General features: G+C 43.9%; 1 protein-coding gene across 1 annotated transcript; it reads right to left on the minus strand.

Annotated features, from left to right (window-relative positions):
• Positions 1-4,947: 4,947 nt before the first annotated feature.
• Positions 4,948-16,631, minus strand: FARSA (phenylalanyl-tRNA synthetase subunit alpha). Its single transcript, XM_042447657.1, has 13 exons — positions 16,236-16,631; positions 11,848-11,985; positions 11,414-11,512; positions 11,089-11,207; positions 10,796-10,888; positions 10,307-10,435; positions 9,852-9,967; positions 9,220-9,304; positions 8,344-8,443; positions 7,872-8,040; positions 7,666-7,743; positions 6,269-6,383; positions 4,948-5,401 (listed from the first exon to the last, which is right to left on the minus strand). Exons 1-13 carry the CDS (start codon positions 16,629-16,631, stop codon positions 5,296-5,298), a joined length of 1,743 nt encoding a protein of 580 aa, XP_042303591.1. The 3' UTR covers positions 4,948-5,295.
• Positions 16,632-16,929: the final 298 nt, after the last annotated feature.

Raw genomic sequence — 16,929 nt, forward strand, 5'->3', positions numbered from 1 at the left:
CTCTGGCAATGGCAAACCTCCTCTGAAGAAACCTGCAGGGAAAGCCTTAGGCTCACCATAAGTAAAAAAATAATACATTTTCCTTTATTTTTATAGTATGGTTGTACAGGTCTCGTTCATCAGGCTAGTGTGGAGATGGACCATTCAGCACTAAAACTCAGGTACCCTTCATAGCTTGGTGGATGAGGATTTTGAAAGACAGCTCTTCTTTGAACTTCACTGCTAGCCTCACCTACCCATGTACAAGGTAAAAACACAGTACTTAGAATAGCTTTTTAAAATCCAGTATGGTGGGGCAAGATTAATACTAACCTACTGCAGAGGTCATTGCTTGCCAAATTTTAACCACAGCTGCATAGAATTTGCCACATTATATATTATATTTGGACTGGTGTCTGAAAGTAGCAAATAGGTGTAAAATTGACTGGTGTGTCCTTGATGTTTATACAATAGAGGTGAGATAAGGCAGAGGTGGATGTCCCTGTGGTTTGAGCACTGGAGTAGTACGTACTCTATTGTTTCTATTTGGCCAGAGTCACAGGGGCATAGTCTGTCTGAGAAAGGGGATCTTCTTATATCGGCCTTCAAGAACAGTTGAAGAGAAGGCATGGCATTGTGCTCAAGTAAAGGCTCTTCGGTGTTTAGGCACTTCAGGTTTTGCTAAATATACCACAGGTGATGCCAGGTATCTGTTGCAGTCACTAACAATAAAAGTTGGGGTGCTAGCTAGGTCTAGCTGTCACTCTACAGGTATCACCGGTTGTTTGATGGTTGCTTAAGCTTTTTCATATCCCATGCTGAGCAAAAGATCAGGAGAGAGAACCAATGGAGAAATTTTAGTCATCACCATCTGTTTTTTCCAAGTAGACTGAAATTCATCAGTCAGGGTAAGTGGAGCAAGACCAGTGGGAAAGAAGAATAGTCTGAGCCAGTGACTTGAGTATAGTCACCCACTCTCTGGCCTCCATTTTCACAAAGCCTGACTCCAATCTCAGAATTGCGTTAGAGACACACTTTGGAGCTTGAAATGTTGATCTTAGACATCTGGATTGCATGAGTTCTAATAGTACAGAATTGGGGAGGGGTCCCACCTGGGATCCATAAAGCAGTTGTGCAAGTGATTTGGCTTCTAAGAGTTTGAGTACCACTGGAATATTATGGCCTCCTCTTGTCATAAAAAATTTGAAGATGGTTGTTAAGCTCCTCTGCATGCTACTGGCAGTATAGTCCCCATGCACTATCTATAATCCAGTTTTGGGTTTGGGGCCTTTTAGCAAATGCCATGATTTTAGTTTTTTTGGTAGTTAAGTTCTAGCTGATCCTTTTTGCAATAGTGTCTTAGGGATATTACAGACTGCCAAAATAAAGCTGCTTTGGGTCTCTCTGGAGGTATGCTGTTTAAATGATGCATGCATCCTAAGAATCCGGAAGCTGCACCAAAGCTGCACTCCAGTCCTTAGGAATGGAGTGTGGTTTTGGCGCGACCTCTGGACTCTTAGGACCCATGCATAATTTAAAAAGCATACCTCCAAAGAGACCCGAAGCAGCTTTATTTTGGCAGTCTGTAACAGGCCTTAGTGTTCTTAGTGCTCTTTTTAGACCAATGGGTGTTCTTGAAATTACTGCTGCATCATCTGTATAAAACAGAGCAGAGATATGCCTTCCCTCTAGTACTTCTTCTCCTGCACCCCCCGGGCATTTTCCTCACTCAGAGTTGTTTTAATTCTGAACCAGCCATATTGCACTATTAGTCAAAAATGGGATTTGGAAAGACTGTAGAACATTACAAATCAATGGCAGGAAGGCAACTGCTTTTATGCTCAGCCCATACTACAAATTAAGGCATGAAGGAATGTCTTTGGTTTTCATAAATGACACCAGGCTGTGGATCCTTGCAGTACCCTACCAACAAAAATGTCTTTTTGTGTTGCTTGTTTCAGACTTTCCCTATCCCTGCAGACTCCTGCCGATCAAGCAGCCAGGTTCCACACTTCCAGGACATGGACTTTGCCTCTCAAATGTGGCCAGTGAACATGAGCACTGCAAACCACACAGAGACTTTGGCACTACTGTCTCAGCACTCTCCTCCTTCTTCCAATGAGATCCCTCTTTATAGTGACTACAAACCACCTGTCTTTGACCTTCTTCCTATACCCAAGGCTGTGCTTTACATGCTCATGGCTGCTGCCGTAGTGGTGAGCGTAGCCTATGCTATTATTGGTCACTTGATCAAGGACCTGGCACATGACCTGGCAGGTAAGTCTGACAAGGGACAGACAATAAGCTATGCTGTCTGTCCTAATTGAGTCACAGAACAGATTGGGTGCCAAGGAAAGCTAACTGGTAACCTGTGAAACAGTGAATTTTAAGTACACTGCCCAATATATTTTTGATTATAGGAAAGGGGCAAGGTGCTAGGTAAGGCACCAAAGTCCAATCCATGAATAAAAGGTATTCAGTCCTATCTTTAGGTTTCTTTCAGCGAGCGTTACCCCCACACCCTTTTAAAGATAATTTCATAGTCATGTAAGGGCTAGAAACTTGCTTTTTAAAACAGCTGAAATGGTTAACATACTTGGGATTTTGTCCTGTGGTTATACTGACTCACAATAGGCATATGTATAGCGCCTTTAAATAGTTCACTCATGACATTTTCCAGTACAGCTCAACTGTCCTGTACTTGATACCTGGTTGTTTTGTGCACAGGATTTGTTTTGCAACTCTGTGAACTCTTTTAAAGACCAGTAACTCATTGCAGATCTCAGATACAACCAATTTAAACAGTGTTTTCAGATGTAAATAAAACTAGTGGAAGGTTATCCTAATACATTACCTTTTCCATTACTAAGAGGATCTTCAGTTTTACAAGACTTCTGAGAGATATGAAACTCTACACCCGACACAGAGGGACTCATGTATCATACTGCCCCCCCATCCTCACCACCATCATATTCATTTGTATTCCATCTTTCTTCTGATAACTGGACTCAAGGAAGCTAACAACATATTTAAAACAAAACAAATTCACAATTCATTTGCCCAACCAACCCAACCATCTTCATAATAATTAAATATAGAAAAGCCTATAATTAAATATATGAAAGCCTCTCCAACTCTCATGGAGAGAATGCAGCAGGAAGTGGCACTAACAGAGGAAGGCATCTACTTTGTAAAAAATCAGCAGCTGCATTTAATGTTAAATAAGAGGGAAGGTTGTAACTCTGACTACACTAGCCCTTTTCCCAGATGTACTTAGATTCCTCCTCTGATAATGCTGAAGTAATTTTTCCATAAAAGCAAGCATAACTTCAACATGATTTCCTGACTGCCAGATGTTTTTGGACAGCCAACTCCCAGTATTTCTCATCACTGGCTATGTCGATTAAAGCTGATCAGAATTGCAATCCTGCAACACTCCCCTGTTCTAGATGACACAATATATAGTTTATTAGCATATATTTTGCATGCACACACAGTCCCAGATTCAATCCTTGGAAGAATAGCTGCCACATACAATTGATACTACTAGGTCAAGAGAAGCGCTTTAGTAAAAGACAGCTTTGTAATACTCTTTCATTTCTTCTAGATTGCTTGCTGGGCCCACAGCCTGAGGAACCCGACAAGGAAGAGCCAGAGCCCCCACCCGTTTCAGGCTTCCAACCCTCCCTCCTGGCCAAGACTCGTACATGCACTTGCTCAACACACCATGCTGAAGAGGTGCATATAACTTTAGAGGAGGTGCCACAGACAACATAGTGGGCTGTAGAAAAGCAAACACAACAGCCTTGTAGCAAAGGGGCAATGGAGGAAAGCGTCAGGCTCGGGTTCTTGGCTTCCTGAGCTGAGTGGGAAGGAACAAGCACAACAGCCAAGCAGAAGGAGCCAGCCAAGCATGTAAAGGAGAAAGAGACTGTTCTGAGGAAGCTGCCCCATGTTCTCTTGTCCACCACTGCCTAGTTGCTTCCGCTCTGGGACTCTGCTTCTCACATGCTGTTAATTCAGCTTCCAGGAGTCTTTGTTTTAGTTTATAGCCAGAGGGCCCTGGTCCAAACAGCCCCAGCTTTCTTCTTGATGCTACAAAGAATGGAAGAAGAGTTCTTAAACATGTGCTCACTGACTAGGGCCCATGAACTAGCCTTCTGTCTTGGACCTAAATGGCTTTTATTGCCCAGGCCATGAGAAGGACTAAGCTCATTCTTAAGATATGGAGGCAAAGCCTAGGAACCAAGAATGAGCAGCCACCCAACTGCCAGAACATAGCTTCAACTGGAGAATTTTTACTCTGGTAGGTGGAACAACCAAGGCCTGGGGAATACAAGTGTGACTCCTATAGTCCTGCCATCTTAAAAGAAAGGATATTTTTGGTACAATTAAAAAAAATAATTTTAATGTCTTTCTTTGTTGCTGAACATTACAGACACTAGTTATCCTTTTTTCTTTGGCACTTGCGTGACTAACAGTCTGCTCTTTGTTGACATACTGGTCAAGCCCACCCCATCTCAGCTTGGCTACAGGTCCAGTTCATATCAATTCTGCCCTCTAGCCTAGACTTTACTGGGCCTCTGAAAACTGGTCACAAAGAAAGTGTTATAATCAAGAGAGTGGTGCCAAAATGTTTACTGATCCCTCTCCAAAATCTGTTTCCACTTGCTTAACCAGGAATGCATCCTTCAGTGCTGAAAGAGTAATAGATGTACCATTATGTCCCTGATATTTCTCTGGACTAAATTTTGAAATAACAAAAGTCTTCTTTAGGCCTTCTATTTAGGAAGGGAGGAGAGGTTATATACTAGTTTATAAAATGAAAATGTGGTAGTGAGGAAATGGCACACAGGTCTAGGTAAATGGTTTTCTCTATCACCACAGAGGGCAGGTGAGAGTGTCTCCTGCCCATCCATCTACTCACTCTGAAACTCAGGTGTTCAAGAAGAATGACAGAAGACAATGAAAGGTGCAGTGGTTTATCTATATATGTTACTCTTCCACAGAATATGGTAGCAAGTTGTCTAGTTACACTGCACAAGAATCAGGTAACTAAAGCAGCAACCAATCCTGCATGTGTTCTTGCACTGTTAACAGTAGACTGTAAGATGAGACACTTTAAATTCATACAGCTTGGGTTGCAATTAGAGAGACCATTCCTCCAAAAGGATGTAACTAGAAGGTCCACACAGTCTAAGCAGCTTTTCAGTTATTCCTCCACCCACTATCATCCAGAACTGTGAATGGTCCCATTGTTCCAGCAAGGAAGAGTGGTAATAAATAGGCCTAAAGATAGAGGAAGATATCTGGAACCTATGCATCCAAGCGGCAGAGTGGGCTGTCGTATACCATCTGCAGATTGACTCTGTGACCAACCAACTCGCGGATATTATTGATGCCATACTTGATCATGGTGGGCCTGGAAGAAAAGGAAAGGAGTTTCAGGAGGAATTTCTTGAAAATTATAACCCCCACAAAAAATGCCGGAGACAGTATGAAAATGTTAAAATCAAAAATACAGTGCACCCACGTCATACGCAGGCGTGCTTTACACAGCTTTCAGCATATGCTGAAAGCCACATGGGGAGAAGGGGCAGCGCATCCCATAGGAAATAACAGGGTGTGTGCTCATGGCACACGTGCACCATTGCGCCACCACGTGCACGAGCATAGATGGAATTTGCTTTACGCGGGGAAGTCCAGAACAGATCTCCCGCATAAAGTAAGGGTACACTGTATTCCCAGTAGTTGCATTCTAGACTACAGCAGAAATGCAGGAAAAAGAGCAGCTCCCTAGGAGCACACCTGTAGTTTAAGGTTCTCTGAGCAGCCTAACAGTGCGCCTCTCCTTCCATACCCACCCTCATTCTAGACCTGTAATAATGTTGCCATGGGTACACTCTTGCACACCATACATGCATAGCAATCTTGATGCTTCATCAGTTTGATCCAGGAGAATAACCTGCTGACTGTGTTCCAGGTCAGGAGGTGGGTGAGGACTAATCCTTCAGAGGTGAGGAGGGCACATGGCTTGGGTCATCTAGTCTCATGGCAGAGATTAGAGCTTCAGAGACAGAAGGTGCCAACTGCAGACTGAGGTTTATTAAGATTAGTAGCAACTCCTGCTTACTTAAGAGTCTTAGAAACCTGCAATGTGAGTTATGGATGTGTTTGGTCCCCACCACAGAGACATCCACCAGCCTTCTGGCAGGATGCAGTACAAAAGGGTAATATAAAAGTGGGCTAAAGGAGCTAGCCCATCTTCCCAGGACTCAAAGGTACTCACCGTTCCAGAGACAGTCCCCAAGCAATGACAGACACTCCATCAGGCAAGCCCATGGGCAGCAGCAGCTCTGGGCGGAAGACTCCTGAATTGCCCACTTCCACCCACTTCCTCAATCCTGCAAGATAATGAATGTTAGTTGTACCATTAAGGTAGGGAAGTGGGACAAAGCAAACAACTTAGCCAAAGATCTTGGGTGGTATCAGGACCATAGTCCTGAATAAGATCCAAGCTTATTGCACAAATTGAATCTGCACACATCTCTAAGACACAAGAAAAAGGACCTGTGGCGATCTGCACTAGGCCAAGAGGTGTAGACAGAGATGGGGAGGAGTATGTAAGGTATAATGAGAATATAGAGGAAAATGTCTCTAATCGCAGTGTTTCATAGCTAAAATCAAGAGACAAAAAACATGTTACAGTTTGGCCAGTCCCACAACTATCATGGAGAGCAGAAGGAGGGATAAAGTACAAGGCAAAAGGAGCACACTGATTCAATGTTCAAATGGCTGTACAAGCCAATTAAAACATTGCATTTTGAAGTACTGTATGGGAGACAAACAAGATATAAATAAATACTGAAATGGGTGCAAAATTTTCTCTATAGAGATATCTATGTACACACATACAAGGACACACAAGTATTTTTCTTATTGTGCCCCAATTCTAGTTTAAACATTGAAAGCACAATCAATGTGGAAAGGAGGGGGTGGCACATCTTTCATCCTCTTGGAGTCTCTTTATCCTCAAACAGAGGGGGCGGGAAACCTGACATTAATATCCTGTTGTCTTTAAAAATATTTTGAGAAGTCTTGTCTATAGAGGATTTTAAAAATAAGACTAATATATGAAAGAGATGTCAGGTATTAAGTTCGTGTAGATTCAGAGTCATGAGTCTTGTATTTAATAAGAGCTGAAATATTGCTCTGGAAAATTATGTGGCATGTCCTTCAAATATCAGGACACCTGGGGCCTTCAGAAAGAGGAATTCCTACAAATGGTGACAAGGCAGCACATCAGGGTATGCTGACAGTGGAAAAGGATCCTAATTTATATCGTATTATCAGGATGGCCAGTTTTTGCATGAGTCATAAGGGGATTATCAAAGGCTAAATTGGGGACAGTCGGAATTCCTTCTTTAGGCAATCAGTGCCCAGCTGCCTTCCTAGCTGAGGCCAAAAGCTAAAAAGTCCGATAGCTTAGAATCCAAATGGGGATCAGAGTTTTCAGATAGCTTGCTCTGTTTCCTGAAAAACATGACAGCCACTATTTGGCATGACTTGGCCTCTTTTAACCATCTTATCTAATAGCAAAGATCCCAACAGAAGGAGATAAGGGTAGGGAGAAACAGGCAACTTTGCAGTTTCTCAAACTGCATCCACCCAATTCCTAGTACTCACCCTGGTGATAGCTGAAAACCTCCATGCTGGGCTCTGTATAAGGATTGTATGCAGGCTTGAAGCGCAACTGAGTGATTCCTGCCAAAAAGATAACAGTTGGTTCCTGGAAACAGGCAACCCCCAAGGAGCCTTTCTCCTAGACTGCTGCCCATCCCTAGACCTGCCCTCTGACATCCACCTCCATTTCACCATTCAACAATTCTTACCCAACTTGGTGAAAAACTCCTTCAGGACACCCATCAGGTCCCCTAGGGTCAAGCCATAATCAGCCACTACCCCTTCGATCTGATGGAATTCCGCCAAGTGTGTGGCATCTAATGTCTCATTTCTGAAGACACGATCGATAGAGAAGTATTTCACAGGTGTGAATTTTTCCTGTCAAAGAAGGATTTGTCATTAACCTACTGCACTTTGTCTTGGTTCAGACATTTTAATCTCAGCAGATAGAGCACCCAGACTTAGGTGAACCCTGCCCTACCAGCTTTAGATGAGTCCCACAATTACCCTGCAGTAGGGGTAGACAATGCTGGCTTCACACTGGGTGTGCTATAAGCATAAATCTCATAAGGGCACATTTGCCAACTCCTGCATTTACAGTGAAGCCATTCCTTCATTTTTTTTCATAATTCACATATCCAAGACAGTGCAAAGTAGGAAAAAGTATTATTGAGTAGCTACCTGCTGTGCTAACTGATAGAGCATGCGGGCACTGACAGCAGTTGTGTGCGTCCTAAGGAGGTTCTTCCGAGCCTCCTCCAGTTTCCAGTCATATTTGTACCTGGGAGGGTAAGAATGGGAAGAGATTACATAAAAGAAATGTGGATTGTGATTCCAAAAGGTAGTATCTGAGATATAGGACTGAAGAACAGACCAGTATAAGCACAATTACTCTCAGAAGTTGAAAGAAAGAGCTTACTGCCTGGACCTAGTTTTTAAGAAGTCATCCATTGCCATTTTATTGCAGAATTTGAGATTATGCTTCCCTACACATTGCCTGTGTGGTCTAGAGATTTGAGTGTTGCACTGAGATTCTGTAGACCAGAATTTGATTCCAACCTGGGCAATGAAACCCACTGAGTGACCTTAGGAAAGTCACACTCTATTAGCCTCAGGTGAATGCAATGGCAAATCTCCCCTGAACAAATCTTGCCAAGAAACCCCCATGATAGGTTCGCCTTAGGATTGCCGTAAGTCTGAAATGACTTGAAGGAACACAACAATAACAAACATACACATCTGGAAAGTAATATAGCTCAGGCTATGACTTCTAAGAGTGCAATGACTCTAGAAAACATAGGAAACTAAATTCCACCACATGGGAACCTTGTGCCTCATTCTTCTTTAATTCTTGTAGCACAATCATCACTAACTAGGATGACCCCACCATCCTCAGGAACTGAAGAGCTTTGTTTTACAAGGTGTAACCATTAATCCTGTGGTCAGCTGAGCAAGGCATCACACAAATTTGAGTCTTCAACATGCACATGCTTTTCACTAGTATAGTTTGCCCTTCTAGGCCCAACCTCAGAGCAAAAAATATTTATCAAATCTCACCCCTGAGAGCCATAACCTCCTTGTGAGTGAACCTTCTTTACCCGCTTCAGATAATCCATAGGAAACTCAATGGCTTCAGCAGGATCTGGAAAGAAGGAGACAACATGTAGGGACCCATGCAAGTCCATCTAATACTCTGGAGAAATATGAGGAATAGCTTAGAGAAAGTACTTTCATTGCTCTCTAAATCCAAGGGAAGACAGGCTTCCATAAGATGGCTCATATTTGCAGTACGTCAGTCCACTATTACATTACATTCAGTAGAAAAATGAGGGTAAGCCCAAAGAAAAGTGTGCTTGCCAGAGAGGTCGCAATCTTGGGAGTGGGGCATGGGCACAAACACATTCAGAATTGTGAGGAAGTGACTCAGACACCACTATGAGATGGCTGCTGTGATCTAGTCATGGTCTGAGCAGACAAAAGGACTTACCCCATCACCTTTGGATGAGGTGCCCTCCCCAGCTTGTTTCATAGACTGTTGGTCATAACAAAATGGCAAGAAGGTAAAGGGCATTTTAAATCAAACACATCCTAAAGAATCATGACTCTACTGTGATCAGCCCATAAAGGGAGAAATCCTGAGACCTTGATATCCTAGCTTTGAAAGGGCTGGTGAATAGCAGCCAACTGACCTTTTATGAAGAAAGTGTCATGTTGGTCCCTGGCTGGATGCTGCTGCGGCTGGAAGAGGGCATCAAAGTTCCAGAAGGAGCTCTCAATGAAATTATTGGTAGGCATTTCTGTGAAACTGAAGAGAGAAACACTTAGTCAACAAGGCAGGTATGAAGGAGGCAGTCACAGGAATAGCTTCTGATGAAATATAGGAATAAGCTCCAACCAGCACAGAAGTCATCAAGAATCGAACCTAGAAAAGCAATGAGGAGGAGGTTTGCTCTAGCCATAGTGTTTTGCTAGAACTATCATCCTCACAGGAAATCATCCATAATGGAAATGTATTAAACATTCAATGCTAGCATTAGATCAAAATTAAAAACCATGTTGGCTCAATTCTCAAATGCACATATTACAGGAGAACACATTTTGTCTTCCCAGCCCATCAGGATTTTGCAGCTAAAGAAATACATACCCCATTTCGAGGAAGATCTGTCGGAACTGACTGCGGACTTTTAGCAGTGGGTGGAGATGCCCACATTCAGGCATGATGCCCAGTGCCTCAAAGTTATACGGCTTGAAACTCAAGTCTCTCCAAGAACCACTGCAAGTTTGGGGAAGATGAGTGAGAGCAAGGAGAAAAGAGAGTTAGTTTTGTCTTTGGGTATGGTTCCTTGCAAATCACTTTTCACTCAGTTGGAGAAATGCTACTTATAAAAAAGGCAGCTATCAGCATGTTAAAGGAAGCAGGGAGGTGAATAATTCTGCCAAAATGGACTGCAAAGATGACAAGGTCTATGGAAATTCCTTTCATCATTTCATGATGGCTGAGGGGATATTGGAGAATCACTGTGAAACTAAGAACTTTACAGCCAAGATGCAGGTCCAGAACATAAGAGCAAATTCTGGTGGGAAACCATAAGATGGGAACACAGACCAAAGAATGACCACAATGGTTCCTTACCTGGCTATCATTTCTGGAGTGAGGTCTGTTTCCTGCTTGGCAACACTTGTACTGAAAGCATTTCCTTTTTTGACCCAGTATGACTTCAGATTCCTGAAAACAAACACAGTTTTTGCTGCTACTTCTGTTGAACAGAGCACATCTAAATTTCTTTTGAAGAGTTTGCGTACCACAAAATACATTTCTGTACAACAGCAAGGGGGGAAAACCCAAACCCCACAATTTCTGTGTTTTCAGAAATGAGTTCCAGAAACAGATATCATATGGGGAGGGGTGATGAAATCTAAACTCACATTTCCATCAGGAGTTTCCGCTTTTTCAGTTCATTCTTGTCTTTCTCTTCAAGGCTATCAGCCTCCCCATGTTGCACCTGGAGCAGTTTCTCCCTCACTGAATCCTGTACAACCTCTACCTATGAAAGAAGAAAAGCTCTTTGAAGACAGAGCCCTAATGCTTTCATTCCCATCCCATTATCCTTGGATTCCACTAATTTGGAAGCAGCACTGCTGTTCTGTTGTTCTGAAAAGCCCCACTATTCAATCACTTTGGACACAAAGCAACATTTACTACCCTGCAGAAACAAAAACCTAAGATAAATTGAGACCTCGAATGACTTACCGCCCGGAAGATCCGGGGTCCGCCTTCTGAGTTCTTGTCTAACCGGATCCACTTGTTAGACATTGCTTTGCTGAATCCCACTTTTCCACTGGGCAGCTTCTACAGCGAAACAGCGGAAACATCAGGCCACAGGTGCACAGTCAAATGCCATAAAAGAAAATATCTGCTGAGCAGATGCAAGAATGGTACAGTCCTCCAGATGTTGTTGACCCATCACCTCCAGAAGCCCTATCCAGCATATACCCAGCATATACAATGATGAGAAATAAGCAATTTCCTCTTCAGCAACATCTGGTGGAGTGTATGATTTACACATGTCTTATGGGAAGGACATCCTCAGAAGAAAAAAAGGAGGCATTTTAAGTGAGGCCACAATAATATGTTGCAGCACTAGGACAGAGGGGACAATCAGTGCATGTGGGAAGGAATGTTACCATCAGCTCACTCTGGACCAGACCCTCAGAAGGGATGCTGTTAAACACTCGGACTTCATGGCTTCCTTCTTGCACAATTTCTTGGCCCTCAGGTGTCAGCTCCCACTTTTTGGATGTGCGCTGCTCTGCCTCAATCACCTAAAGAGAATATTGAGAGCATCTTCAAAGGTACGATTCACTTAAAAGAAAGGGGTTGGGGCTGAAGCTTGAGAGGCAGGGGGAGGGAGAAAAAAAGAGAAAGGAATGCAATAGCATTTGAAAGAGAAAGTAATACCTGTGGTCCTACCCAGGAGCCTCCAAATATCTTACAGCCTTTCCCCGTCCACCTGAACCACCACCTGTATTGATGGAAGCACCGTGCTTCCCACATGAAACTACTTCATCTTGAGAAGAGAAACTTGTATTTGGATAAACCATTTCCATTTGAAAATAGAAAGTCAGACTACCAAATAAATTTTATAACTTTCTTTTTTAAAAATGTACATAGAAAATAGGTCAGGCAAAACATTCTGTCTGTAATGTTCAAGCCCAATATTCTCTCTCATATGGTAGTTTTCTATGTGCAGGAATATCTATTCACATTCCATCAAGGCATTTTGGGTGGCTTATTAAAGGTATCACTGTTTTGTGGATTTTGGATATTTTACTTTCCTTTTCACTCACCATTCCACCTGTCTTCTTCTCCTCTACCTTTTCAGATCACCAGGATAGTAGTTAAAGACTCAAGCTTTTTCTTTTCTTTTACCTGATCTGTTTATCAGCTAGTTAGAATGTAGGTCCCCCATACATATGTAAATACAAAGCCATTAGTAAACAGTTTCAGTAACCTGAAACTGCCTGCCTTATTTATTTAGAGTCAGTTCAGGGTCTCAGTAGAAACAACATCAGATTGGGGTATGTTCTCTGCTCCTCTGCTAAAGAAAACTTATCTAGAACAGTTTTAGCTTTGATATTTATGGTATTTCAATATTTTGTTTTCTAAAAAAGCCTTGCAAGCTTTCATTTCCAACAATGTGCAGGGAGATCTAATGATGTGATGGAAGCTAGGACTAACCAGTAACATTTCCTGCCATCATTGCTTCTGAAAACATTTTTACTGGGACTTAGAATCATAGAATCGTAGAGTTGGAAGAGACCACTAGGGCCATCCAGTCCAACCCCCTGCCATGCAGGAAATCCAAATCAAAGCATCCCTGACAGATGGCCATCCAGCCTCTGTTTAAAGACCTCCAAAGAAGGAGACTCTATCACCCTCCGAGGGAGTGCATTCCACTGTCGAACAGCCCTTACTGTCAGGAAGTTCCTCCTAATGTTGAGGTGGAATCTCTTTTCCTAGAGCTTGCATCCATTGTTCCAGGTTCTGTTCTCTGGAGCAGAAGAAAACAAGCTTGTTCCCTCCTCAATATGACATCCCTTCAAATATTTAAACAGCACTATCATATCACCTCTCAACCTTCTTTTCTCCAGGCTAAACATCCCCAGCTCCCTAAGTCGTTCCTCATAGGACATGGTTTCCAGACTCTTCACCATTTTTGTCGCTTCTTCTTCTGAGACAAGTGCTGTCCAGTCAGGATGGGACCGATCTTACATTAAGACATCCCAGTGGAGTAGAAATACAGTTGGCCCTCCACATCTGTGGCTCTGACTGTGGCGGATTTGATTATTTGCAGTTTTGATTAGTATGTTCTCTCTAGGAATGTATGTTCTCCGGTAAACCTGACCATAGAGTTGGGCTGGAGAACCTAGAATTTCCTAGAGAAAACACTTCTCTAGGCATTTGTAGCATGGGTCAACCTCTGGCAGACATTGACCACAGAGTTGCACTGGAGGACCTGGAGATTCCTAGAGAGGTGTTCTCTTGGTAAAAAGAATAGTGATTTTTTTAATTTGCTGTTTTTCCACATTCATGCGGGTTTTTCACTCCTAATCCCAGTGAATGTGGAGGGACCACTAAACATTGCAGCTACCACTGAATACAGTGAATCCTTCTTCCCCAAAGACCAGCCCAGATAGGGTATGATTTGGAGGAGGTAGAATATAGCTCTTGGATTTTTGGTAATGTGTTAATCTCTTTCATACTGTGCATGCCAGCTGGGTAAGCACCACGAGAAAATACTTTTAAGGCATGATTTTAAAAAAGCCTGCATGACTGAATTAATGTGTTCCGAGAGGATGCCATCATTGTCAAACTGCCATAAACAGCTAGCAGTATGCCAGTAAAACACAATTCAACTAGAGTACAAACAGCAACTTGGTGAAGCAGGAGTTAGGTGAAAAGAAACTAAGCAATAAGGCAGGGGTAGGCAACCTGCGGCCTGCGGGCTGGATGCAGCCCGGTGAGGCCTTGGGACCGGCCCTTGCCTGGTCCTGCCGCCGATTGCCGCTGGGGCCTTTGGGGGGGCAATTGTCTATAGAAGCCTCAGAAACATGCATTTATATTAACATTTTTTTAAAAAATCAGCAAATGTTTTCGCGTGTCCTCCATTTTTTTTTTAATAAAAGTGTCCTCCATTTGAAAATGTTGTCCTACATTTGTCCTGGTTTATTTATATATATATTTATTTATTTTTTAAAAAAATATTTAATTATTTATTTTTTGGCTTCGGCCCCCCAGTTGTCTGAAGGACAGCAACCCGGCCCCCGGCTCAAAAAGGTTGCCTACCCCTGCAATAAGGAAACAGTGCTTTGTGCAAATCCCAGACTAGAAGAGAATGCAAGGAAGGACAAAATCATGGCAGCTGTGTTCCCAAATCTTTGTACATTGCCCTTCTGCCAGGAACTGAGGGAGCCCTTCTGTCTTCAGATGAATCTTGCAAAGTGGGTTAAGCTAAAAGATTTGAGATTTGCCCAGAATTGTTCTACATGGGCTTCATAGCTGTGACAGTTTTTTAAAAAGTTAGTTATCTTCAATCCAAAGTCTTCATTATTCAGTAACTGCTGAAGGACAAATACACAGCTGGCATTGCAGCGTGGCATAATGGTTTGAGCACTGGACTATGACTCTGGAGACCAGGGTTCAATTCCCAGTTCAGCCATGAACCCCACTGTGTGGCCTTGGGCAAGTCACACTCTCTCAGCCTCGGGGAAGGCCATGGCAAAGCCTCTCTGAACAAACCTTGTCAAGAAAACCCCATGACAGGGACACAAGAAGTTGGAAACGACTTAAAGGCAAACAACAACAAGGATGGCCAAATGAAGGAAGAGACATGGCTCCTGTGTCTGGATTGTATTTCACTGGCATTTCAGCAGGTGTTGCTTGCCAGGGAGGCTAAACCTGTTTAACTTCTCTTCCTGACATACTGGAGAAAGGGACAAAGGGGTTTGAGTGCTGGACTATGACCAGAGTTCAAAATCCCAACTCAGACATGTCATCTTTCCTAGCTTTACAGCTCTCACATCCATACATGATAATAGGGAATATGATGGCTTGTACGATTCTAATTTTTGTGTTCAGTTGTGTATCTTTGCATTTTAGGATCTTCTCCAATTCTTTCATAGCTGTCCTTCCCTTAGGGTTGCCGTAAGTCATAAGTGACCTGATGTCAAACTACCATCACAACAACAAAGATTGATTATATAAAAAGTGGTGTACTGGTTTGAATGATGGACTATGATTCCAGAAGACCAGGTTCTGCTCAGCCATGAAGCCCACCTTTGGCAAGTCACACTCTCTCAGCCTCCTCGGGGGAAGCAATGGAAAGCCTCCTTTGAAGAACCTTGCAAAGAAAACCCCATGATAGGTTTGCCTTAGGGTCTCCATAGGGGCCCTAAGGCAAACAACAACAACATGTGTGTGTATAATGTGCATGTGACCTTGGGCAAGAAGTCACACTCTCTCAGCCTCCTCAGGGGAAGGCAATGGTAAACCTCCTCTGAACCAAATCTTGCCAAGAAAACCCCAGGCTAGGTTGGCCTTAGGGCAGTGGTTCTCAACCTTTGGGCCTCCAGATGTTCACAGAACCATGGAGTTGGAAGAGACCACAAGGGCCCCATTCTGCCATGCAGGAACTCCTAATCAAAGCATCCCCATTGTCAGATGGCCATCCAGCCTCTGCTGAAAGACCTCCAGGGAAGGAGACTCCACTACTCTCTGAGGAGGGAGTGTCTTCCACTGTCGAACTCCAATTCCCAGAAGTCCCACTCAGTATGCTCACTGTTCAGGAATTCTGGGAGCTGAAGTCTCAGAAACCTAGAAGGACTTGAAGGCACACACAGCAGCTAATGCCTTCCTTCCTCTCTCCTTTCTACACAGCTGCCCCTAGGGGTGACCTAAAGCTCTCCCAGCCAATCTGAGGCCACCAGGGGCGGGGCCAGCCCTCCAATTGGCTGTTAGCAACGAAGGGGCGTTGCGTGTATAAGCCCCGCCTCCGGTGCCCCTCCAGTCTCACCTCCCCCAGCGCCTGCAGGCTCTTCACAGCCCCGACCAGCACTTGGTGGTCCAGGCCCAGCGCCGCGGCCGCCTCCAGCGTACAGATCCCGGCTTCGCCGCCAGTCCCTCCCGCCGCCTCCAGCCTTTGTAAGAGCAGCTCAGCCGGAGAGACAGCCTCCGCCGCCGTCTCCATGGTGGGAGACATCTTCCCGGCGACTCCTGACAGCCACTTCCGGTTCGCGATGAGAAGCGGAAATGACGACATTTTTTCCTTAGCCATAGAGATTTCCTGGTTTTGTCCTAGCGCGTCGCCTCCAGAGCAAGACCTGAACAGGGCTCGATAATATTGGACTCTCACTTCCAAGAACGTAACTTCCGGTTCCCCTACGCAGGCCGAGGAGGAGGAGGCAGCCATTTGCGTGGCAGCTACAGTCAATGAAGAGTGGAGACCTAGAGGAGGCTGGCATTTGTTGTTGTTCACTGCCTTGGAGTGGATCTCGACCCATGGCGACCCTATGGATGAGGCCCCCTCAAGACCTCACTGCCCTCCGTGTTCTCTGCTTGGGTCTTGTGGGTTCATGTCCATGGCCTCCTTCATGGGGCCTAGCATCTTCTCTTTCTGCCAGGGATGTATTCAAGTCCCAAGCCCTTCCAAGATACCGTCAGTGGAACAGAGGGCATGATTATTAGCACATTTGCAGAGGGCATCAAAT

This window comes from Sceloporus undulatus, chromosome 2 (genome assembly GCF_019175285.1).
Source record: "Sceloporus undulatus isolate JIND9_A2432 ecotype Alabama chromosome 2, SceUnd_v1.1, whole genome shotgun sequence".
In the NCBI taxonomy this organism is placed as follows: Eukaryota; Metazoa; Chordata; class Lepidosauria; order Squamata; family Phrynosomatidae; genus Sceloporus; species Sceloporus undulatus.

Coding starts and splice junctions, on each gene's coding strand:
- FARSA (XM_042447657.1), bottom strand. CDS start 16,631: ATGGCTGCCTCCTCCTCCTCGGCCTGCGTAGGGGAACCGGAAGTTACG. Junction 9,305..9,851: donor TGACACTTTCTTCATAAAAG/GTCAGTTGGCTG, acceptor CCTTCTTTCCAG/ATCCTGCTGAAGCCATTGAG. Junction 7,744..7,871: donor GGAGTTTTTCACCAAGTTGG/GTAAGAATTGTT, acceptor TCTTTTTGGCAG/GAATCACTCAGTTGCGCTTC.